The sequence below is a fragment of the Lissotriton helveticus genome, chromosome 7, assembly GCF_964261635.1.
Source record: "Lissotriton helveticus chromosome 7, aLisHel1.1, whole genome shotgun sequence".
In the NCBI taxonomy this organism is placed as follows: Eukaryota; Metazoa; Chordata; class Amphibia; order Caudata; family Salamandridae; genus Lissotriton; species Lissotriton helveticus.
The window spans coordinates 1,154,401,540-1,154,428,290 of NC_136068.1; the positions used below are offsets into that span (position 1 = coordinate 1,154,401,540).

The following is a 26,751-nucleotide window of genomic DNA, read 5'->3' on the forward strand; positions in this document are numbered from 1 at the left end:
ATTTTTTGAAAAGATCTCCGATAAAGTGACCCTTCGGGGGAACCGTAGGGGATTGCAGCACCGGCCCTACAAGGAGTAAATGCCCGATGATGAAGCATGACACCCCTTTGGGGTGTGTGAGGGCAACAAGAGGCAAGACTTGTTCTTCCCCCTTACGAGTGGGTCTGCCTTAACCTAGGGGTCTTTTTCTTTTTACACATTATTTCCTTTCTTTAGGGCAGTTGGGTAATTTTTATGCCCTGCCTTAGGAACAGTGTCCCTTTTTTTGGTGTTATGTATTTTCAGTTCGAACATGCATTATGCCACCACAGTTGCTTCATGTATGACACATGACTTAACACATGATATAGACTTTCTTGTGTTTTTCACCAGGACATTGGGCGTTATTTTTGGATCGCAATCTATGCCTTTTCTGCGTTTTTCATGGGAATTCTTGGTGCCATCATCCCGCCTTACATCGGAATGAGTAGTGTATATGATAACAAGGTAATCAATCTGTACTTTATGCTTTTGGATGCATGTTTATCTGTTTGTATACTCAGCATAATAATTTGGGAAGCTGGATCGTGAACTATACAGCTAATCATTCATTATGTTGATCAACTTGTTTAGTTATCAATCTATTATATTGATGGCCTTTTAAGTGCAAACAACTACCTTTTAAAAAACAAAGCTGTCAGCACTATTTAAATGTGATTATTGTGATGCATACTTGCGGTTGTTGTCTGTAGTCTAAATGAAACCGATTTATGCATGTTAATTTGTGCAGATCAATAAAGTAATGTGTTAAATTACATTAGAAATTCCTACAATCATAATTATGAAAATACATAGACATAGAAATTCCTACAATCATAATTATGAAAATACAAAGACTCTATTACTGTTATATCTAGAAAAAAAATTCTACTATTGAAAGAGTAAAGTAATATAGAAAAACTCAACATAGCCTAAACAGTTAATGATAGCAATATTTTTACACCAAGGAAACGGTCAAATTTGGTCCCAGTTTAGGGGAATAGGCAGACTTTGACAGATGCTGGAAATCGGAAAAAAAATTACAGACAGTTATTCATGCAGTCTAATTAGCTCGGATGGTACGTCCAACAATTTGTTTTAGATATCTGGTCCACCTGATTCGGAGTGTATACATGGCTGTAGAACATAAATAGGGTAATGGAACAGACACAAATATTTGGTGATTTCCACTGACTAAATCTCAGCATTGTCTTTTTGAGAGGTAGGAGATCCTCCACAAACGTTTTTGTTTTAGGAACACCATTCCAAAAATCTTCATTTAAAGTCTTTTCCCAAACCTTATAAGATTCTGCATCTCATTGACAGATGGTGTGAATGATTCTTGCATACCACTGTACCATTAAGGTTAACCAATTGGAAAGCAGATACTGATTGTGCATACTAAAATACTGTGTGTGCTAAAGATTAGAACAAAGTGCTTCAGAATGAAGGAGAATGCACAAGAGACACCATTCCGTCTCGTCTATTTTCAGATGTGAAATTGTTTTATTCCTCCAGAACAGCTAGTAGTAATTTTTGTCAGAGTCAGAACCATTAAACACTATTTGAACAGTAACCATTGCAAGTATTTTGGTAGTGTATATAGTTTAGAAAGTGTAATCAATGAGTCAACGCAATGTGAACCTACAGTATTTAAAAAGAATTAGCAAAGCAAATTGATATGACCTCGAATGTGCCAACACATGCAAACAGTACCACGTAGAAATGATGTTTGCATGCAAAAGCACCTGTTGAATATTTTTGTTATATCTTGCTGGTGCCCACAAGGACTGATATACCAGAGGCACATCCACTTAGTGTTTGCACTGATAAAAAAAACTTGAGATTAAAATTTGACTCACTGTTAACTTTATCTAACCAAGCAATCTTAGTTTTGTGCTCTTGTCTGGGTCAGCTTCCTACACTGGAGAAGATTCTCCTTCTGCCCCATGTTTGGAATATTGCATTCTGTCTATCTTGATATACCATTAAAAGCATTACTGAAGCTAAATTTAGTCCATAATTCTCAGCGAGATGGTTATTCTCCATTTGGGTACAATACCGCATGACTGGATGTTGTCATATCATATCACATCAGCAGGATTTGTATAGCATGGCCTATCATCCAAGGGAGTATTCAGGCACTGAAGATGTGCCACTTAGTTAAACAGTCAGGTCTTGGTTGCTCTCCTGAAGTCAGCGAAGGTGGTGGAAGTCCAGAGGTGGAGGGGCAGGCCATTCCAGGACTTGGTAGCGAGGTAGGAGAAGGATCGGCCTCCTCTGCGAATCTGATGGATTCATGGGACATGTGTGAGGGAAAGGTGGGCTGAGTCGAAGTATCTGTTGGGCTGGTGGAAGGTCATGCAGATGTTTATGTAGGAGGGTCTAGAGTTATGGAGTGCCTTGTAAGTGAGTGAGTAGTTTGAAGTGGCCTCTCTTCTTGTTTGGGAGCCAATGGAGGTCTCTAATGTGGGGGGGGTATGCTTGATCGTCTTGAGAGATCAAGGATGAGTCTGTCTGCTGCATTTTTTATGGTCTTGAGTCATTTCAGTAGCTGTTGGTGATTCCAACACAGCTTGTGTTTCCGTAGTCCAATAAGCTTATGATGAGGACCTGCGTTTCTGTTCTCCTGGTGCAGGGCGAGATCCACCGGAAAATCCTGCAGGGCATTCGGCGGATGTGGAGGCTTGTGGAGGTTACTGCATTAACCTGCCTTTTCATGGAGAGCTTGCTGTCCAAGACGATGCCCAAGTTCTTGGCATGGGTGTTGGGGGCCGGTGCAGGTCCAAGAGCAAGGGGCCACCATGAGTCGTCCCAAGGGGAGGAGCTACTTCGAAGATGAGCACTTCAGTCTTATCCGTGTTCCGTTTCAGGCAGTTAATCTTCATCCAGTTGGCAAAGATGGTCATAGCATTCCTTAAGTTGACTCTGGTGTTACAGATTTCTCCAGTGAGAGAGAGGATGAGTTGGTAATCTTCTGCATATGAGATGATGCTGAGTCCGTGGCTGTGGGTGATGTTGGCCAGCAGAGTCATGCAGATGTTGAAGAGAGTGGGGCTGTGCAAGAAGCCCCAGAGGGAGGCCGCAGATGGCATCCTTGGGTTCAGAGGTGTAGGGTGGTAGGTGAACTCTTTGAATGCGTCCTGTGGAAACAAGGTGATCAACTTGAGTGCGTTGCTGCTGATGCCAATATGATGAAGTCCGTTGACCAGGATGTCGTGGGACACGGTGTTGTAGGATGCAGAGAGGTCGAAGAGGATAAGCACAGAGGATAGTTCTGATGTCGTCCGTTACAGCTATGAGGGCCGTTTCAGTGCTGTGGTTGGATCGGAAGCTGGTTTGGGAGGTGTCTAAGAGGTTGTTCCTCTAAGTGGTCTGTGAACTGGTGATTGATGGCTTTCTCAAGGACCTCTACAGGGAATGGGAGGAGTGAGATAAGGAGGTACTTCTTGAGGTCGTTGGGTTCTGCATTGGGGTTTTTTAGGAGTGGCTCACTGCATTTCCATGTTTCCGGGAAGTTGGCAGTGTTGATGATCGTGTTGAGGATAAAAGTGAGTGGAGGGAAGACTTTCTTCCATCCTAGGTTGAAGGCGTGGTGTGGGCAGGGGTCTTTCCGTGTGCCTGAGTTTATGGAGTTCATGATAGCACAGAGTAACAATTACTAACCAAGGTCGGTGATTCCAGACCCAATAATTTGGGTACCCCTGAAACCTTGCAAATCTTAATTTGGCTCTGAAAAGTTCTTGTCATAGGTTTCCCATTCTCAGCTACAAGGGATTCCCTCATCTACTGGGTGCTCTACGGAAATTGCAAACCAGTCATTGTGCAAACGTCCACATGAGTGAAGCTATAGAATTTTGTTTGGACTGAAAGCTGAGAGGATGCCTATGTTCATTTGAGTCCATCAAATGTCTCGAACCTGTGTACTGTCTGCAGTAGTTGAGGTACATATGATGTGATGAAAGTGACAGATTTACAATTGGGAATTTACTTATAAGGGACTTTACCAATTTCATAACAATATGCACAGATGCTCCCACTACTTAAGACTAGGGTGACCCACACTTCATGTATCTGAAGTTACACCTTATGATTTATTTCCAACCAGTAAATCCTCACAGGGAGATTTATGGTCAAAACAACCATAGCCATATAGCAATTGAAATTAGAAAGACAGGTTGCTCAAAGGTAATAAATGTATAAAGGGAACACAATATACTTTTGGGCTCGGTATTGTATGGTAGCGTCAGGGATCGACATGTGCATTAGTCCTGATACTCACCATTGATAATCACATTCTTGTTGTGTGCCCAGAGTTTCTTGTCTTCAGTTCTTGACTGTACACACCTCTGATCTTGTTACAGCTGACAGACTGGCACCATGAATTAGCCTCGCATTAGCATTAAAAGGATGATGAAGAAGCAGTACATCACAAGCTTTGGCCACTGTCACCACTCATATTATTGCAGCTATCACCATTGTCACTTCTGGGGTTACCAGACTCACTACAGTAAGGTATACAATCCTTAGTATAGGAACAGGGCACAGCCCTTTCAGGTATGTCAGCTCCTCCCTCCCATCATGCTCAGGATAACCCATCAACATGCAGATTACCACTCAGTCACACATACCCTTCCTTTGTGTGTGGCTGCCTAGAGGGAAAGCCAGCTGTTACACCCCCCATGCGTGTATTTCAGAGACAGGCAGAATGCACCAATCATTCCAGTAAGAACTTGTCAACTTTCTAATAGTGGCATTTTCAAAGTAACAAAATAAAAATCAACTTAATCATAAGTTCTGTTTTGAAATTGTGATTCCAGACACAGCAAATGTGGGGGTCCTATATTTTACCAATTCGAAATTACACTTATAAATTGTAATAAGACAACCCAGTGTTATCATATTGGAAAAATAGGACTTGCAGTAGTGAAAAATGAATATAAGAATGTTTTACTATGGAGACATGTAAAACTGAAACTACATGTCATACTATGTAAATACACTGCACCCTGCTCATGGGCTGTCCAGGGCTGAAATTAGGGATGGCCTATATGTCATAAAAAAAAAAGTTTCTGACAGGCAAGTAGGTTAACTTGCCAGGGTGATTTGGCAGTATAAAACTGAACACACAGGCTCTGCAGTGGCACGACTGAGACATGTTTATAATGCTACTAAATACTGTGGCACTGTCAGTGCTACGGGCCTACTAGTAGCATTTTATATCTAGGCCCTAGGCACATGTGGAGCAATTTACTAGGGACTTATAAATACATCAAAAATTGATATTGTGTGAATATCCCAGTGTTACCTTGTATTCAGTTAAGAGCACCTGCTTGGATGACTAAAGCCAGCAAAAACAAAGTCAGCATAAATGTTAAAAACAGGGCTTCAGAAGGCAACACTTTAGTGGAAACCATACCTAGGATGCCAGGTGTAACACCGTGCCTAGGTTTCCAGCTTTATGGTCATCATACAAATGATAAATGTGCACTCCAAGGAATTAAAATAAGTGTGGTTCTTATTGTATATCTACTTGTTGAGGGATGTTACCCATGTACAGGGCTCAGGGGAAACATAAGCCTCTATTTATCTAGTTAGCTTTGAGCCCCAAAATTAACCAGAATTCGTCCAGTCTATGAATGGATGTTCTTACATGTGGTCAAGACTTTAAACCTGTGTTTCCCAAATTGTGCGTCGCTACCCACTGATGGGTAGCGACGTAATTTTTAGTGTGTCACAAAAGTTCAAGCAAGATGCATTAAAATTCTGTATTTAACTGGTCACATTTTCTGCTTCAAGGACAGTGGTCAAATGTCAGGCTATGCCTTCAACCAAATTGCACCTTTTTTAACATGTGGATTGTTGTTAACAAACTTCTCTCACTTTTGAGCCAGAGCAAGAAAAGAAAATTAAATGATGTGACAATCATACTAGTGTACAGGTGTGTGAAATGAAAGGCTGCAGTATATCAATTTTGTTGTAACAGACAACAAAATGTAAATACCCGATCATGACCTGTACACATAAAGCAATTAGGAAAGCAGAAATTCACCACTTATTCTTGTAAATCTGAACTGTGAAGGAAGTATTTTAATAGAATCAAAACATATCAATACACTTTACTTGGGGGTGCACAAATAATAAATATTCACTGAAAACCAATTTTCAGATATTATCGTTTGTGTGCAGTTTTGTTTTATCAGTACAACTGTATGTCTGTGCAAATTTAGAGGTCATTTCAGTGGGCTACAACATGATGCTTTAGTTATATTATATTAAAATATCACCCACCTCATGTCCATTAAATCTAGGTGGGATGCAAAAGTTTGCCCTTCCCAAATTTGAGTTGTGGTTCTAAAAGGTTTGGGAACCACTGCTCTAAACAGTAGGTGGTGATCTGCAAATAGCATTGGTGATAGAGGGAGTGCCTGCTTTGTACGCCTTAAGATTTTGAGTAAGTGGGTTTGTCAGTTTAGAATGTTGCACTCTAGCTTTCCACTTAAATACCAGAGTGAGATCCAGCAAAGCATATTTTGCCTGATGTACTCAAATTTTTATGATCACAAACAGTTCTAATTACAATTTGTGACATCAGATACATTTCTTGCCATGTACTAACAGCATTATTGGAGTGAGTACATTTTTTAAGACTCCTAAAAATGGTTTGCGACTCCATCCCGAATTCTAATTCGCAAGAGTGCGTTGTAGGAACAATTTCCAAATAGAGTTTCAGTATAAAATGTATCAATTTAATACAATTCAAAATTTGTTGCAAACACATTAAAAAACTAACAACTCTGGGGTGGTAAGTCATTCTCAAAACTGAAGATGGCCACTCTAGGAAGGGTAAGCCAGATACATACTAAAAGATAACCCATGCTCACCCTCTGGTAGGTTGGCACTGTCAGAATATTCACTGCCAGATAACGTACCTGTGCCAAGACTTCCACAGGAGCTGAAGATTGTTCCTTATTCTCTGCCACTACTACAAATAGCTAGTTAATAAGACCTACCACATGCAACAGAGAGAAGGAAAGGGGAAAGGGAATACAAGAGAGTCTGCCTCTGGATGGTGTGCTACTTCATCTCATCATCTTCATTAGGAGTGAGCGTGAGAATATCTTACAGAGCCTGTCACAAAAAGACAAGAAACATGCAATCTGCTTTACACTTCCACCATTTATTTCTTACCACTAATTCCCACTTCTTACTGTACTGCCATGTGTGTTTATGTTTACCTTTTATTTACAGCCACCCTCTGTAGATTTGATATGAATGTATTAACGTTCTGATGATATGCAAAGGTCAATACATTAAGCAAGAAAGGATACACTTTCTCTTTCCTAATATTCTTGTTTTTTCCTCCTTTCTTTGTGAGCCTTTATATTTCAATATCTTTTTTATATTACCTACTGGCGGTTGCCAGTCGGTAGTTATAGTTAGAACCTTGTTTCTATTCAAAAGGGTTTTTTCTTTTGCAAATATCTGTGTCGCAGTTTGATGAATCTTCGCCAAATTTTCAAAAACAATGGCCTGCTCAGGTCAGATCCTGTCGTGAAAGTTTTGGGTTGATTTGTCAAGTGAGGGCCAAGAAAAAAAGGGGTCCCAAAACGTGTTTTCTACATGTTAATTTCCCTAGGAAACTTGTGTCGCAGCTACAGCCCGAACTGCTGAACGGAATGACACAAATTTGGCAGAAAGGTAGTTCTTGGTGCAGAGTTTTTGTTAAATGGTGTAAACCCATTCAGTAATTCCTGAGAAATTCATATATTTAGAAATCTTAATATCTGGTGACCACGGTGGGTCCCCGAACCCTCCGGGGCACAAGCTTGACTCTGATTGGCTGCTACTATTTCAAACCAGGAAGTGTTGGCAGCCATCTTCACAGGAATAAAGGTGAACAAACAAGAGAAGGAGGCAGGGTAGAAACAGCCTGACATCTAGGCCTGCTCAGGGGGTCCCACAGGTATCCTAAGGGCCCCAAAAAGCATTTAAAAATATATTTTCATTGGGTTTTGTGTAGGGTCTGCGAATTCAAGAAAAAAATAAGAAATGTGGTTCCTGTGCTTCTTCAATTAAGCGCCCGGGTGAGCCAGGTCCCGGGTGCAATACCTCCTCCCTGGGTCTTTATTTATAATATGTTGGGGGCCTGTGGCCTTCCCCGCAGCCTGGGGACCACTACCTCACCGGGGCTTTCTTTTAATTATAATGTGGAGTGTCTGGCCACCGTCAAGCTGCCCGAGTAATGCTACCTCCCAGGAGCTTTAATCTTTAAATGAGGGGGCCTCATGCCCCCTGCATCCCCAGGAAACACTGCTTCCCCTGGGCTTTTTTTTAATTAAAAAGGTGTGAGGTGGGATCCTGCCCCACCACCGCTCCGGGGCATACATTTTGTAAATGCAATGGTCCGTTGCCGAACCTGGGGACCACCCCTTCCCTGGGGCTTTATATCTGATGGAGGGCCCCCCCTTATGGTACCCTCCTTTGCCCTGGGGGCCGCCAACCCCCCAGGGCCGGATCCAGCAATGTCCAAGGGTGCAAACAGTACCACGTAGAAATGATGTTTGCATGCAACAGCACCTGTTGAATATTTTTGTTATATCTTGCTGGTGCCCACAAGGACTGATATACCAGAGGCACATCCACTTAGTGTTTGCACTGATAAAAAAACTTGAGATTAAAATTTGACTCACTGTTAACTTTATCTAACCAAGCAATCTTAGTTTTGTGCTCTTGTCTGGGTCAGCTTCCTACACTGGAGAAGATTCTCCTTCTGCCCCATGTTTGGAATATTGCATTCTGTCTATCTTGATATACCATTAAAAGCATTACTGAAGCTAAATTTAGTCCATAATTCACAGCGAGATGGTTATTCTCCATTTGGGTACAATACCGCATGACTGGATGTTGTCATATCATATCACATCAGCAGGATTTGTATAGCATGGCCTATCATCCAAGGGAGTATTCAGGCACTGAAGATGTGCCACTTAGTTAAACAGTCAGGTCTTGGTTGCTCTCCTGAAGTCAGCGAAGGTGGTGGAAGTCCAGAGGTGGAGGGGCAGGCCATTCCAGGACTTGGTAGTGAGGTAGGAGAAGGATCGGCCTCCTCTGCGAATTTGATGGATTCATGGGACATGTGTGAGGGAAAGGTGGGCTGAGTCGAAGTATCTGTTGGGCTGGTGGAAGGTCATGCAGATGTTTATGTAGGAGGGTCTAGAGTTATGGAGTGCCTTGTAAGTGAGTGAGTAGTTTGAAGTGGCCTCTCTTCTTCTTTGGGAGACAATGGGGGTCTCTAATGTGGGGGGGTATGCTTGATCGTCTTGAGAGATCAAGGATGAGTCTGTCTGCTGCATTTTTTATGGTCTTGAGTCATTTCAGTAGCTGTTGGTGATTCCAACACAGCTTGTGTTTCCGTAGTCCAATAAGCTGATGATGAGGACCTGCGTTTCTGTTCTCCTGTTGCAGGGCGAGATCCACCGGAAAATCCTGCAGGGCATTCGGCGGATGTGGAGGCTTGTGGAGGTTACTGCATTAACCTGCCTTTTCATGGAGAGCTTGCTGTCCAAGACGATGCCCAAGTTCTTGGCATGGGTGTTGGGGGCCGGTGCAGGTCCAAGAGCAAGGGGCCACCATGAGTCGTCCCAAGGGGAGGAGCTACTTCGAAGATGAGCACTTCAGTCTTATCCGTGTTCCGTTTCAGGCAGTTAATCTTCATCCAGTTGGCAAAGATGGTCATAGCATTCCTTAAGTTGACTCTGGTGTTACAGATTTCTCCAGTGAGAGAGAGGATGAGTTGGTAATCTTCTGCATATGAGATGATGCTGAGTCCGTGGCTGTGGGTGATGTTGGCCAGCAGAGTCATGCAGATGTTGAAGAGAGTGGGGCTGTGCAAGAAGCCCCAGAGGGAGGCCGCAGATGGCATCCTTGGGTTCAGAGGTGTAGGGTGGTAGGTGAACTCTTTGAATGCGTCCTGTGGAAACAAGGTGATCAACTTGAGTGCGTTGCTGCTGATGCCAATATGATGAAGTCCGTTGACCAGGATGTCGTGGGACACGGTGTTGTAGGATGCAGAGAGGTCGAAGAGGATAAGCACAGAGGATAGTTCTGATGTCGTCCGTTACAGCTATGAGGGCCGTTTCAGTGCTGTGGTTGGATCGGAAGCTGGTTTGGGAGGTGTCTAAGAGGTTGTTCCTCTAAGTGGTCTGTGAACTGGTGATTGATGGCTTTCTCAAGGACCTCTACAGGGAATGGGAGGAGTGAGATAAGGAGGTACTTCTTGAGGTCGTTGGGTTCTGCATTGGGGTTTTTTAGGAGTGGCTCACTGCATTTCCATGTTTCCGGGAAGTTGGCAGTGTTGATGATCGTGTTGAGGATAAAAGTGAGTGGAGGGAAGACTTTCTTCCATCCTAGGTTGAAGGCGTGGTGTGGGCAGGGGTCTTTCCGTGTGCCTGAGTTTATGGAGTTCATGATAGCACAGAGTAACAATTACTAACCAAGGTCGGTGATTCCAGACCCAATAATTTGGGTACCCCTGAAACCTTGCAAATCTTAATTTGGCTCTGAAAAGTTCTTGTCATAGGTTTCCCATTCTCAGCTACAAGGGATTCCCTCATCTACTGGGTGCTCTACGGAAATTGCAAACCAGTCATTGTGCAAACGTCCACATGAGTGAAGCTATAGAATTTTGTTTGGACTGAAAGCTGAGAGGATGCCTATGTTCATTTGAGTCCATCAAATGTCTCGAACCTGTGTACTGTCTGCAGTAGTTGAGGTACATATGATGTGATGAAAGTGACAGATTTACAATTGGGAATTTACTTATAAGGGACTTTACCAATTTCATAACAATATGCACAGATGCTCCCACTACTTAAGACTAGGGTGACCCACACTTCATGTATCTGAAGTTACACCTTATGATTTATTTCCAACCAGTAAATCCTCACAGGGAGATTTATGGTCAAAACAACCATAGCCATATAGCAATTGAAATTAGAAAGACAGGTTGCTCAAAGGTAATAAATGTATAAAGGGAACACAATATACTTTTGGGCTCGGTATTGTATGGTAGCGTCAGGGATCGACATGTGCATTAGTCCTGATACTCACCATTGATAATCACATTCTTGTTGTGTGCCCAGAGTTTCTTGTCTTCAGTTCTTGACTGTACACACCTCTGATCTTGTTACAGCTGACAGACTGGCACCATGAATTAGCCTCGCATTAGCATTAAAAGGATGATGAAGAAGCAGTACATCACAAGCTTTGGCCACTGTCACCACTCATATTATTGCAGCTATCACCATTGTCACTTCTGGGGTTACCAGACTCACTACAGTAAGGTATACAATCCTTAGTATAGGAACAGGGCACAGCCCTTTCAGGTATGTCAGCTCCTCCCTCCCATCATGCTCAGGATAACCCATCAACATGCAGATTACCACTCAGTCACACATACCCTTCCTTTGTGTGTGGCTGCCTAGAGGGAAAGCCAGCTGTTACACCCCCCATGCGTGTATTTCAGAGACAGGCAGAATGCACCAATCATTCCAGTAAGAACTTGTCAACTTTCTAATAGTGGCATTTTCAAAGTAACAAAATAAAAATCAACTTAATCATAAGTTCTGTTTTGAAATTGTGATTCCAGACACAGCAAATGTGGGGGTCCTATATTTTACCAATTCGAAATTACACTTATAAATTGTAATAAGACAACCCAGTGTTATCATATTGGAAAAATAGGACTTGCAGTAGTGAAAAATGAATATAAGAATGTTTTACTATGGAGACATGTAAAACTGAAACTACATGTCATACTATGTAAATACACTGCACCCTGCTCATGGGCTGTCCAGGGCTGAAATTAGGGATGGCCTATATGTCATAAAAAAAAAAGTTTCTGACAGGCAAGTAGGTTAACTTGCCAGGGTGATTTGGCAGTATAAAACTGAACACACAGGCTCTGCAGTGGCACGACTGAGACATGTTTATAATGCTACTAAATACTGTGGCACTGTCAGTGCTACGGGCCTACTAGTAGCATTTTATATCTAGGCCCTAGGCACATGTGGAGCAATTTACTAGGGACTTATAAATACATCAAAAATTGATATTGTGTGAATATCCCAGTGTTACCTTGTATTCAGTTAAGAGCACCTGCTTGGATGACTAAAGCCAGCAAAAACAAAGTCAGCATAAATGTTAAAAACAGGGCTTCAGAAGGCAACACTTTAGTGGAAACCATACCTAGGATGCCAGGTGTAACACCGTGCCTAGGTTTCCAGCTTTATGGTCATCATACAAATGATAAATGTGCACTCCAAGGAATTAAAATAAGTGTGGTTCTTATTGTATATCTACTTGTTGAGGGATGTTACCCATGTACAGGGCTCAGGGGAAACATAAGCCTCTATTTATCTAGTTAGCTTTGAGCCCCAAAATTAACCAGAATTCGTCCAGTCTATGAATGGATGTTCTTACATGTGGTCAAGACTTTAAACCTGTGTTTCCCAAATTGTGCGTCGCTACCCACTGATGGGTAGCGACGTAATTTTTAGTGTGTCACAAAAGTTCAAGCAAGATGCATTAAAATTCTGTATTTAACTGGTCACATTTTCTGCTTCAAGGACAGTGGTCAAATGTCAGGCTATGCCTTCAACCAAATTGCACCTTTTTTAACATGTGGATTGTTGTTAACAAACTTCTCTCACTTTTGAGCCAGAGCAAGAAAAGAAAATTAAATGATGTGACAATCATACTAGTGTACAGGTGTGTGAAATGAAAGGCTGCAGTATATCAATTTTGTTGTAACAGACAACAAAATGTAAATACCCGATCATGACCTGTACACATAAAGCAATTAGGAAAGCAGAAATTCACCACTTATTCTTGTAAATCTGAACTGTGAAGGAAGTATTTTAATAGAATCAAAACATATCAATACACTTTACTTGGGGGTGCACAAATAATAAATATTCACTGAAAACCAATTTTCAGATATTATCGTTTGTGTGCAGTTTTGTTTTATCAGTACAACTGTATGTCTGTGCAAATTTAGAGGTCATTTCAGTGGGCTACAACATGATGCTTTAGTTATATTATATTAAAATATCACCCACCTCATGTCCATTAAATCTAGGTGGGATGCAAAAGTTTGCCCTTCCCAAATTTGAGTTGTGGTTCTAAAAGGTTTGGGAACCACTGCTCTAAACAGTAGGTGGTGATCTGCAAATAGCATTGGTGATAGAGGGAGTGCCTGCTTTGTACGCCTTAAGATTTTGAGTAAGTGGGTTTGTCAGTTTAGAATGTTGCACTCTAGCTTTCCACTTAAATACCAGAGTGAGATCCAGCAAAGCATATTTTGCCTGATGTACTCAAATTTTTATGATCACAAACAGTTCTAATTACAATTTGTGACATCAGATACATTTCTTGCCATGTACTAACAGCATTATTGGAGTGAGTACATTTTTTAAGACTCCTAAAAATGGTTTGCGACTCCATCCCGAATTCTAATTCGCAAGAGTGCGTTGTAGGAACAATTTCCAAATAGAGTTTCAGTATAAAATGTATCAATTTAATACAATTCAAAATTTGTTGCAAACACATTAAAAAACTAACAACTCTGGGGTGGTAAGTCATTCTCAAAACTGAAGATGGCCACTCTAGGAAGGGTAAGCCAGATACATACTAAAAGATAACCCATGCTCACCCTCTGGTAGGTTGGCACTGTCAGAATATTCACTGCCAGATAACGTACCTGTGCCAAGACTTCCACAGGAGCTGAAGATTGTTCCTTATTCTCTGCCACTACTACAAATAGCTAGTTAATAAGACCTACCACATGCAACAGAGAGAAGGAAAGGGGAAAGGGAATACAAGAGAGTCTGCCTCTGGATGGTGTGCTACTTCATCTCATCATCTTCATTAGGAGTGAGCGTGAGAATATCTTACAGAGCCTGTCACAAAAAGACAAGAAACATGCAATCTGCTTTACACTTCCACCATTTATTTCTTACCACTAATTCCCACTTCTTACTGTACTGCCATGTGTGTTTATGTTTACCTTTTATTTACAGCCACCCTCTGTAGATTTGATATGAATGTATTAACGTTCTGATGATATGCAAAGGTCAATACATTAAGCAAGAAAGGATACACTTTCTCTTTCCTAATATTCTTGTTTTTTCCTCCTTTCTTTGTGAGCCTTTATATTTCAATATCTTTTTTATATTACCTACTGGCGGTTGCCAGTCGGTAGTTATAGTTAGAACCTTGTTTCTATTCAAAAGGGTTTTTTCTTTTGCAAATATCTGTGTCGCAGTTTGATGAATCTTCGCCAAATTTTCAAAAACAATGGCCTGCTCAGGTCAGATCCTGTCGTGAAAGTTTTGGGTTGATTTGTCAAGTGAGGGCCAAGAAAAAAAGGGGTCCCAAAACGTGTTTTCTACATGTTAATTTCCCTAGGAAACTTGTGTCGCAGCTACAGCCCGAACTGCTGAACGGAATGACACAAATTTGGCAGAAAGGTAGTTCTTGGTGCAGAGTTTTTGTTAAATGGTGTAAACCCATTCAGTAATTCCTGAGAAATTCATATATTTAGAAATCTTAATATCTGGTGACCACGGTGGGTCCCCGAACCCTCCGGGGCACAAGCTTGACTCTGATTGGCTGCTACTATTTCAAACCAGGAAGTGTTGGCAGCCATCTTCACAGGAATAAAGGTGAACAAACAAGAGAAGGAGGCAGGGTAGAAACAGCCTGACATCTAGGCCTGCTCAGGGGGTCCCACAGGTATCCTAAGGGCCCCAAAAAGCATTTAAAAATATATTTTCATTGGGTTTTGTGTAGGGTCTGCGAATTCAAGAAAAAAATAAGAAATGTGGTTCCTGTGCTTCTTCAATTAAGCGCCCGGGTGAGCCAGGTCCCGGGTGCAATACCTCCTCCCTGGGTCTTTATTTATAATATGTTGGGGGCCTGTGGCCTTCCCCGCAGCCTGGGGACCACTACCTCACCGGGGCTTTCTTTTAATTATAATGTGGAGTGTCTGGCCACCGTCAAGCTGCCCGAGTAATGCTACCTCCCAGGAGCTTTAATCTTTAAATGAGGGGGCCTCATGCCCCCTGCATCCCCAGGAAACACTGCTTCCCCTGGGCTTTTTTTTAATTAAAAAGGTGTGAGGTGGGATCCTGCCCCACCACCGCTCCGGGGCATACATTTTGTAAATGCAATGGTCCGTTGCCGAACCTGGGGACCACCCCTTCCCTGGGGCTTTATATCTGATGGAGGGCCCCCCCTTATGGTACCCTCCTTTGCCCTGGGGGCCGCCAACCCCCCAGGGCCGGATCCAGCAATGTCCAAGGGTGCAAACAGTACCACGTAGAAATGATGTTTGCATGCAACAGCACCTGTTGAATATTTTTGTTATATCTTGCTGGTGCCCACAAGGACTGATATACCAGAGGCACATCCACTTAGTGTTTGCACTGATAAAAAAACTTGAGATTAAAATTTGACTCACTGTTAACTTTATCTAACCAAGCAATCTTAGTTTTGTGCTCTTGTCTGGGTCAGCTTCCTACACTGGAGAAGATTCTCCTTCTGCCCCATGTTTGGAATATTGCATTCTGTCTATCTTGATATACCATTAAAAGCATTACTGAAGCTAAATTTAGTCCATAATTCACAGCGAGATGGTTATTCTCCATTTGGGTACAATACCGCATGACTGGATGTTGTCATATCATATCACATCAGCAGGATTTGTATAGCATGGCCTATCATCCAAGGGAGTATTCAGGCACTGAAGATGTGCCACTTAGTTAAACAGTCAGGTCTTGGTTGCTCTCCTGAAGTCAGCGAAGGTGGTGGAAGTCCAGAGGTGGAGGGGCAGGCCATTCCAGGACTTGGTAGTGAGGTAGGAGAAGGATCGGCCTCCTCTGCGAATTTGATGGATTCATGGGACATGTGTGAGGGAAAGGTGGGCTGAGTCGAAGTATCTGTTGGGCTGGTGGAAGGTCATGCAGATGTTTATGTAGGAGGGTCTAGAGTTATGGAGTGCCTTGTAAGTGAGTGAGTAGTTTGAAGTGGCCTCTCTTCTTCTTTGGGAGACAATGGGGGTCTCTAATGTGGGGGGGTATGCTTGATCGTCTTGAGAGATCAAGGATGAGTCTGTCTGCTGCATTTTTTATGGTCTTGAGTCATTTCAGTAGCTGTTGGTGATTCCAACACAGCTTGTGTTTCCGTAGTCCAATAAGCTGATGATGAGGACCTGCGTTTCTGTTCTCCTGTTGCAGGGCGAGATCCACCGGAAAATCCTGCAGGGCATTCGGCGGATGTGGAGGCTTGTGGAGGTTACTGCATTAACCTGCCTTTTCATGGAGAGCTTGCTGTCCAAGACGATGCCCAAGTTCTTGGCATGGGTGTTGGGGGCCGGTGCAGGTCCAAGAGCAGGGGGCCACCATGAGTCGTCCCAAGGGGAGGAGCTACTTCGAAGATGAGCACTTCAGTCTTATCCGTGTTCCGTTTCAGGCAGTTAATCTTCATCCAGTTGGCAAAGATGGTCATAGCATTCCTTAAGTTGACTCTGGTGTTTCAGATTTCTCCAGTGAGAGAGAGGATGAGTTGGTAATCTTCTGCATATGAGATGATGCTGAGTCCGTGGCTGTGGGCGATGTTGGCCAGCAGAGTCATGCAGATGTTGAAGAGAGTGGGGCTGTGCAAGAAGCCCCAGAGGGAGGCCGCAGATGGCATCCTTGGGTTCAGAGGTGTAGGGTGGTAGGTGAACTCTTTGAATGCGTCCTGTGGAAATAAGGTGATCAACTTGAGTGCGTTGCTGCTGATGCCAATATGATGAAGTCTGTTGACCAGGATGTCGTGGGACACGGTGTTGTAGGATGCAGAGAGGTCGAAGAGGATAAGCGCAGAGGATAGTTCTGATGTCGTCCGTTACAGCTATGAGGGCCGTTTCAGTGCTGTGGTTGGATCGGAAGCTGGTTTGGGAGGTGTCTAAAAGGTTGTTCCTCTAAGTGGTCTGTGAACTGGTGATTGATGGCTTTCTCAAGGACCTCTACAGGGAATGGGAGGAGTGAGATAAGGAGGTACTTCTTGAGGTCGTTGGGTTCTGCATTGGGGGTTTTTAGGAGTGGCTCACTGCATGTTTCCATTTTTCCGGGAAGTTGGCAGTGTTGATGGTCGTGTTGAGGATAAAAGTGAGTGGAGGGAAGACTTTCTTCCATCCTAGGTTGAAGGCGTGGTGTGGGCAGGGGTCTTTCCGTGTGCCTGAGTTTATGGAGTTCATGATAGCACAGAGTAACAATTACTAACCAAGGTCGGTGATTCCAGATCCAATAATTTGGGTACCCCTGAAACCTTGCAAATCTTAATTTGGCTCTGAAAAGTTCTTGTCATAGGTTTCCCATTCTCAGCTACTAGGGATTCCCTCATCTACTGGGTGCTCTACGGAAATTGCAAACCAGTCATTGTGCAAACGTCCACATGAGTGAAGCTATAGAATATTGTTTGGACTGAAAGCTGAGAGGATGCCCATGTTCATTTGAGTCCATCAAATGTCTCGAACCTGTGTACTGTCTGCAGTAGTTGAGGTACATATGATGTGATGAAAGTGACAGATTTACAATTGGGAATTTACTTATAAGGGACTTTACCAATTTCATAACAATATGCACAGATGCTCCCACTACTTAAGACTAGGGTGACCCACACTTCATGTATCTGAATTTACACCTTATGATTTATTTCCAACCAGTAAATCCTCACAGGGTGATTTATGGTCAAAACAACCATAGCCATATAGCAATTGAAATTAGAAAGACAGGTTGCTCAAAGGTAATAAATGTATAAAGGGAACACAACATACTTTTGGGCTTGGTGTTGTATGGTAGCGTCAGGGATCGACATGTGTATTAGTCCTGATACTCACCATTGATAATCACATTCTTGTTGTGTGCCCAGAGTTTCTTGTCTTCAGTCCTTGACTGTACACACCTCTGATCTTGTTACAGCTGACAGACTGGCACCATGAATTAGCCTCGCATTAGCATTAAAAGGATGATGACGAAGCAGTACATCACAAGCTTTGGCCACTGTCACCACTCATATTATTGCAGCTATCACCATTGTCACTTCTGGGGTTACCAGACTCACTACAGTAAGGTATACAATCCTTAGTGTAGGAACAGGGCACAGCCCTTTCAGGTATATCAGCTCCTCCCTCCCATCATGCTCAGGATAACCCATCAACATGCAGATTACCACTCAGTCACACATACCCTTCCTTTGTGTGGGGCTGCCTAGAGGGGAAGCCAGCTGTTACACCTCCCATGCGTGTATTTCAGAGACAGGCAGAATGCACCAATCATTCCAGTAAGAACTTGTCAACTTTCTAATAGTGGCATTTTCAAAGTAACAAAATAAAAATCAACTTAATCATAAGTTCTGTTTTTAAATTGTGATTCCAGACACAGCAAATGTGGGGGTCCTATATTTTACCAATTCGAAATTACACTTATAAATTGTAATACGACAACCCAGTGTTATCATATTGGAAAAACAGGACTTGCAGTAGTGAAAAATGAATATAAGAATGTTTTACTATGGAGACATGTAAAACTGAAACTAAATGTCATACTATGTAAATACACTGCACCCTGCTCATGGGCTGTCCGGGGCTGAAATTAGGGGTGGCCTATATGTCATAAAAAAAAAGTTTCTGACAGGCAAGTAGGTTAACTTGCCAGGGTGATTTGGCAGTATAAAACTGAACACACAGGCTCTGCAGTGGCACGACTGAGACATGTTTATAATGCTACTAAATACTGTGGCACTGTCAGTGCTACGGGCCTACTAGTAGCATTTTATATCTAGGCCCTAGGCACATGTGGAGCAATTTACTAGGGACTTATAAATACATCAACAATTGATATTGTGTGAATATCCCAGTGTTACCTTGTATTCAGTTAAGAGCACCTGCTTGGATGACTAAAGCCAGCAAAAACAAAGTCAGCATAAATGTTAAAAACAGGGCTTCAGAAGGCAAAACTTTAGTGGAAACCATACCTAGGATGCCAGGTGTAACACCGTGCCTAGGTTTCCAGCTTTAAGGTCATCATACAAATGATAAATGTGCACTCCAAGGAATTAAAATAAGTGTGGTTCTTATTGTATATCTACTTGTTGAGGGATGTTACCCATGTACAGGGCTCAGGGGAAACATAAGCCTCTATTTATCTAGTTAGCTTTGAGCCCCAAAATTAACCAGAATTCGTCCAGTCTATGAATGGATGTTCTTACATGTGGTCAAGACTTTAAACCTGTGTTTCCCAAATTGTGCGTCGCTACCCACTGATGGGTAGCGGCGTAATTTTTAGCGTGTCACAAAAGTTCAAGCAAGATGCATTAAAATTCTGTATTTCACTGGTCACATTTTCTGCTTCAAGGACAGTGGTCAAATGTCAGGCTATGCCTTCAACCAAATTGCACCTTTTTTAACATGTGGATTGGTGTTAACAAACTTCTCTCACTTTTGAGCCAGAGCAAGAAAAGAACATTAAATGATGTGACAATCATACTAGTGTACAGATGTGTGAAATGAAAGGCTGCAGTATGTCAATTTTGTTGTAACAGACAACAAAATGTAAATACCCGATCATGACCTGTACACATAAAGCAATTAGGAAAGCAGAAATTCACCACTTATTCTTGTAAATCTGAACTGTGATGGAAGTATTTTAATAGAATCAAAACATATCAATACACTTTACTTGGGGGTGCCCAAATAATAAATATTCACTGAAAACCAATTTTCAGATATTATCGTTTGTGTGCAGTTTTGTTTCATCAGTACAACTATATGTCTGTGCAAATTTAGAGGTCATTTCAGTGGGCTACAACATGATGCTTTAGTTATATTATATTAAAATATCACCCACCTCATGTCCATTAAAACTAGGTGGGATGCAAAAGATTGCCCTTCCCAAATTTGAGTTGTGGTTCTAAAAGGTTTGGGAACCACTGCTCTAAACAGTAGGTGGTGATCTGCAAATAGCATTGGTGATAGAGGGAGTGCCTGCTTTGTACGCCTTAAGATTTTGAGTAAGTGGGTTTGTCAGTTTAGAATGTTGCACTCTAGCTTTCCACTTAAATACCAGAGTGAGATCCAGCAAAGCATATTTTGCCTGATGTACTCAAATTTTTATGATCACAAACAGTTCTAATTACAATTTGTGACATCAGATACATTTCTTGCCATGTACTAACAGCATTATTGGAGTGAGTACATTTTTTAAGACTCCTAAAAATGGTTTGCGACTCCATCCCGAATTCTAATTCGCAAGAGTGCGTTGTAGGAACAATTTCCAAATAGAGTTTCAGTATAAAATGTATCAATTTTTTACAATTGAAAATTTGTTGCAAAAACATTGAAAAACTACCAACTCTGGGGTGGTAAGCCATTCTCAAAACTGAAGATGGCCACTCTAGGAAGGGTAAGCCAGATACATACTAAAAGATAACCCATGCTCACCCTCTGGTAGGTTGGCACTGTCAGAATATTCACTGCCAGATAACGTACCTGTGCCAAGACTTCCACAGGAGCTGAAGATTGTTCCTTATTCTCTGCCACTACTACAAATAGCTAGTTAATAAGACCTACCACATGCAACAGAGAGAAGGAAAGGGCAAAGGGAATACAAGAGAGTCTGCCTCTGGATGGTGTGCTACTTCATCTCATCATCTTCATTAGGAGTGAGCGTGAGAATATCTTACAGAGCCTGTCACAAAAAGACAAGAAACATGCAATCTGCTTTACACTTCCGCCATTTATTTCTTACCACTAATTCCCACTTCTTACTGTACTGCCATGTGTGTTTATGTTTACCTTTTATTTACAGCCACCCTCTGTAGATTTGATATGAATGTATTAACGTTCTGATGATATGCAAAGGTCAATACATTAAGCAAGAAAGGATACACTGTCTCTTTCCTAATATTCTTGTTTTTTCCTCCTTTCTTTGTGAGCCTTTATATTTCAATATCTTTTTTATATTACCTACTGGCGGTTGCCAGTCGGTAGTTATAGTTAGAACCTTGTTTCTATTCAAAAGGGTTTTTTCTTTTGCAAATATCTGTGTCGCAGTTTGATGAATCTTCGCCAAATTTTCAAAAACAATGGCCTGCTCAGGTCAGATCCTATCGTGAAAGTTTTGGGTTGATTTGTCAAGTGAGGGCCAAGAAAAAAAGGTGTGAGGTGGGATCCTGCCCCACCACCGCTCCGGGGCATACATTTTGTAAATGCAAGGGTCCGTTGGCGAACCTGGGGACCACCCCTTCCCTGGGGCTTTATATCTGATGGAGGGCCCCCCCTTATGGTACCCTCCTTTGCCCTGGGGGCCACCAACCCCCCAGGGCCGGATCCAGCAATGTCCCAGGGTGCCCACCCCTGGGACATTGCTGTTTGCTATGGCAGGGCAGGAGCACAGCTCCCGCCCTGCCTTAGCAAACTTCTGCTTCGCTTTCATTGAAGCGAGAGCACAGCATCTCCCTGTGCCCAAAAGCAATGCCGACTCCCGCAGGAGGCAGAAAGCGGGCAGGGACCAGGGGGTAATTGGGGTTCCCCCATGGTCCCCAACATTATGGCCATGCCCTGGGGAATGGGGTCTCCTGGCCAAAAATGACCCAGGAGGGAGGTCACTCAGCCCTCCTCCCTATTTTAATTATAAATTTTTTTTTAAACATAAGGCTGGGCCCCGGGGGATGGGGTCCTCAGGGCCGAAATCGGCCTAGGGGGCCACACTACCCCCCTCCCCTTAAAAAATAAATAATAAACAAAGGCCTGACCCTGGGGGATGGGGGATGGGGTCCCCGGGGCCGTAATTGGCCTCGGGAGCGGGTCGTGTGCCCCTTCCCTTTTCATTATTATTATTATTTTTTTAAATGTCTCAGGCCCCGGGGGTTGGCGTTCCCAGGGCACAAAAGGGTCAAGGGAAGGCCGGCAATTCGGCAGAGGCTCCCTCTCCCTGCACCACTCAGCAGACGTCCCTTTAGATCCTATGGGTCCTTAGGGGCCAACTAGCCCACCAGGTACCTCCAGTAAGCCCCACACAGTGGGATTTCTGACAGGTGGTCCATGGCCAAGCCCCTTTTTACGACACTCTGCAATATATATATATAAATATTGCATTTAATCATTTTTTGAGTCAAGGGTATTGTAAATCTGTACTTAACAAAGCACTGTGTAAAGCCAACTCACGTCCCAGGAAGGAAATACTGATACCGAAAAAACAACAAGAAAAGTACCAGCCCTCCCCTATCGAAGGCATTGACAGTGATACACGTGACATCAGCTTCATCACCACTTTCAGTCGGCAGGAATGTCAAATTCGTCAGATCATCTATTCCAAATGCCCAACAGGGATGCTTTGGTTAGAACCAGTCCTGAGGTAATTGTTAAATCCACTTGGTTAACGAAGTTGGGATTTTATAAGTGCACTTCATGCAGCGCTTGTAAATTTGTCATGATTTTAAAGGAATATTTGACTGCATTTAGTCCAAATCCCATTCCCATCAAGGAGCATCTAACCTGCCGTACTGAATATGCTGTCTATATTTTACAATGCACTTGTGGGCTCCAATACATTAGCAGTACCAAGCTCCCCGTACATAAATGTATTTTACAGTATATACGGACCCAAGTTATCCTGTAGCGAGTCATTTCAAGTTGGTGCATCAGAACAATCTCAAAGACTTGCATTACTCAGTATTGGGGGCTGTGTCTGCTTTTTGGTTCCCGGGGCCTGGCCTCTTATTTAAATTGTTTAGGGGAGGGTGCCGCATGGCCCCCCTCCTGGGCTACTTCTGGCCCCGGGATCCCATCCCCCGGGGCCTGGCCTCACTGTTGGGGATCGTGGGGGGAGCCCAATGCCCCCATGTTTCCCCCTTCTTTCCGCCTCCTGCAGGAGCCAGCATTGCTTTTGAGCAAGGGGAGCTGCTGACATGCACTTGTACAAACCACACGCTCTTCACCACTACTGTCGTCACCGCAATGACTTGAATGTAATGTTTTTTTGCAAAGAAAAGTTAATACATTATCCAACTAAATATTTATACAAATTTTATTTAAAAAATGTCTTTAAGTAATGTAATTTCATGTAATGTAAGTCGGAATTTATAAAGCGCAGACTGTTACTCCGCAAGGAGTATCCTGGCACTAGTGAATTGGAGGTGAGAGGGGGTCCTAGACGTGAAAGATATTAGACATGCTAAATCAGTGCTAGACAAAGTGCATCTGAGATGTTATATATCCATGTCTTCAAGACCTTCCTGAATTGAATTTCAATTTTCTGAAATCTTAGATTGATCGGTAGTGCGTTCCAGGCTTTGGTCCCAAGCACAGCCACAGATTTTCCTCCTTTTGTTCTGCATCTAAAAATGGGTTGTTTAAGGAAGTAGGCTGTTAAGGACCGGAGAGTCCTACTTGTGGTGTAGGGGGAGAACCGTGCTGAGAGGTACTTAGGTCCCAATTTTAGGGTGTCTCTGTAGGTGATTAAAAGAATTTTAAAAAGAATTCTCTTGTGAACTGTCATCCAATGGATGACTTTGAGTGCCGCTGATGCAGAAGCTCTACGGGGCAGTTTCAGGACTAGACGGAGTTTTTTTATGGTAGATTTGTTGGCTCCTGCAAAAAGACTATTGCAGTAGTCCAGGCACATCAGGGCCACTGCTACTGATTTATTTGCCAAGAGCGGAATCAGGTCAAAGATTTTTTTAATAATTTGATGAGGCTGAAACAGGTCCCAGCCATGGCTGAGGCGTGCGGATGAAACTAAAGTACAGTATCAAACTGTACCCCTAGATTTTTGCCAACCTTGACCATGTCTGGGGGGGGTGTAGTTCCTTCTGGCCACCAAATGTCCGGCTCGAAAGATACATCTTTCCCAATGGGGAGGATTTCCGTTTTATCAGTGCTGCATCTAAGGTGGTTATCCTTCATCCACTGGATGACTTTCGATAGGCAGCATTTGATATTCCGTTCGGCATCTGTATTGTTGTTATCCAGAGATAGAATAATTTGAGTATTGTCTGCATAAGACATTATTTCAATCCTGAAGGAGCTTATGAAAAAATAAGCAGGGTCATATAAATATTGAACAACAGTGGGCTCAATGAAAAACCTTGTGGGACTCCTGTTATTATGTTTCTCTCCATCGAAAGTAAGGTACCAAGGGTCACCCCTTGTCTGCAGTTGGTAAGGAATGATTCCACCTAGTCACAAGAGGGCTGCCAAACCTTCCTGGTTTGGAGTGTTGACAGCCAATTAGAATAAAGCTTGTGGTTGGGAGGGTCGGCGGAGCGAATGCGCCTCTAAATATCAAAACGTTTATTTTTCATTTTCTCAGCAACTACTGAACGGATTTACACCATTTAAATGTAAGGGCTCTTTCTGAACCAAGGGCTACATTTTTGCCAAATTTGGTGTAATTCTGTTCAGCATTTCAAGCTGAAGCCGTGTCTAAAGCTTCATATGGAAAATAACATGGAGAAAACACATTTTGGGACCCCCTTTTTTTCTCTGTCCCACTTGGTGAATAACCCCAAAACTTTTAAGACAGGAGCTGACCGGAGAGCCCCACTAGTTTTGAAAATTTCGCGAAGATTCGTCATCCGGCGCCAAAGTTATTGGGAAAACAAAAAATGCTTTTCCTGTGGAAACTAGGTCCTAACTATAACTATCTACTGGCGACCGTAGATCGTAGATTCGAGAAGAACACACTCTCAGGACTCACAGAAATACTCAGAATCTCTGTTTAATGTGCTTCACGAAACGCGGTTTGGGGGTCCCGCTACCTTGATCACACGTAAAAAACTCCACAGTGTCAGTGTACAATAAAAAGTTTCAATCATTAACATAGACAGAGGACTGCTTACACAAATTGCATGTCCAGGGCGTCGGCCATATTGTACCGAGCAAATTGTAATCACAATTCATATTGCCCCACTAAATATGAAAAGTAAACCAAACGTAAATCATCATGACAGGTGTCATATTATTGAGAAACAAATTAATATGCAGATGCCATCCAAGTGCATGGTCATCTCAATGTTGCTTGACAAAGTGTATACTTGTTTTAAAAGCTGTCAGCCATCTTGAAATGATAAAATAAATATAGACTATGCTTGAAATCATAAAGTGTGCTCCTCCTGAATGAGGAAGGGGCTCATAATAGCATTATTAGCGATCGTGTTTCAACACAACACATTTCCAGGTTCAAGTACATAATACCAAATTAAATACTCAGATAATCTATTCACAAGGTGGGCAAAACATACAAGAAGAGTGCTATGCCGTCCCGTACGCAACACAAAAGTAACTGGCCTAGTGCCTGGGGATTACCAAAAGAGCTGTACATGTAAGTAATACAGTCTTGATACATTCATGTCATGTGACTGACAAATAATACTGCAAATATATAAAACAGCAAGTCAATGGTGGGAGGAGCCCACTCAACAGGGCAAGTCAAATGAGGCATACCGGAAAAGTTCCCAAATATATACTTTGCTTGTTTTACACAGATGTGGGTACATAATGCGTACTGAGACCCCAAAATGCAAAGAAACCCTCATAATAAAAAGTGAAATGGATCTTATCTGTGCTACTACCACCCAACTGTGCCTCTGAAGAAAAGGTTAGGGACCATGTGCAGTTATTCCAGCCGAAGTAGAGAGGGTCCCTTCCTTTCCTCCTGAAAAGAAAACACAAAATACCTGCAGTTAGGGAAAAATGAAATTTGTGTAATAAAATAAGATAAAAAAAATTTCTATGGGAAAACAGTACATGTCACTATCAATACAGTAGTTGAGAAGCCCTGGAACCTGAGGTGACACATTAGGAAACATCCATAACAACGCGGGCATTACCCCGCACTGCTATTACAATGCTGCAATTACAATGCAAGTCGTTACAACGGGCGCTGTAGGATAGGGAATAGTTTAATTTTCTATCCAACACCTTCCCTACTGTCAACGTGGGCTGGAGTTAGAATAGAAAATTAAACTATTCCACTATCCAACGCCCCCCAACGCAAGTCGTTGTAACGACTTGCGTTGTAAAAACTGCGTTGTAATGGCGTGCCAGGTAAAAGCCTGCGTTGTAATGCCGTACAACCGACACATTGAATGAGGTACAAAAGTGTGGCTCTAGTTGTTGCATAGATGCAATGTCAATTCTTCATCAAGATTCAGACTCTCCGGACTTTTAGTTTGGAAATTTATTATGTATCTAGATTCTTTAGTCCTAAGTTTGAGGGTCCTGTCCCCTCCCCCGGAAGTGCCCTGAATCTGTTCAATTACAAAATACATGAGTTTGGAACTGTTTGAAAAGGGATTGTTCTCAAAGTGGAAGGCTACCGGATAGTGCGGATCTTTATTGGTAATGGCTCTCATGTGCTCCAATATTCTTTTTTTCACTATCTGAGTAGTGCTGCCAACATACTTCAATTTGCAAGGGCATCCTAAAACATAGATAACATCTTGGGCAACATCATCTATAATGCCCGTCTTTAAAAAAGGACTAAGATCTGACCCTGCCTGTTACAGGCCGATCTCGCTGATTGACTCTGCCGTCAAAATCTTGGGCAGAGTCATTCTGCAGAGATTAGGCGAACATCTGGAAGAGGGAAGGGTCCTTTCCGAATTACAATATGGGTTCAGGGCCAA

The 26,751-nt window shown here is 42.6% G+C and overlaps 1 protein-coding gene across 1 annotated transcript in view; it reads left to right on the plus strand.

The window, feature by feature from the left end:
* Positions 1-26,751, plus strand: part of LOC144770057 (ATP-binding cassette sub-family A member 10-like) — a 1,719,125-nt gene that overhangs the window by 1,179,431 nt on the left and 512,943 nt on the right. The window contains exon 23 of the mRNA XM_078654288.1: positions 373-486. Within this exon, the coding sequence (XP_078510414.1) occupies positions 373-486 (114 nt within the window). The remainder of the gene's footprint in view (positions 1-372; positions 487-26,751) is intronic.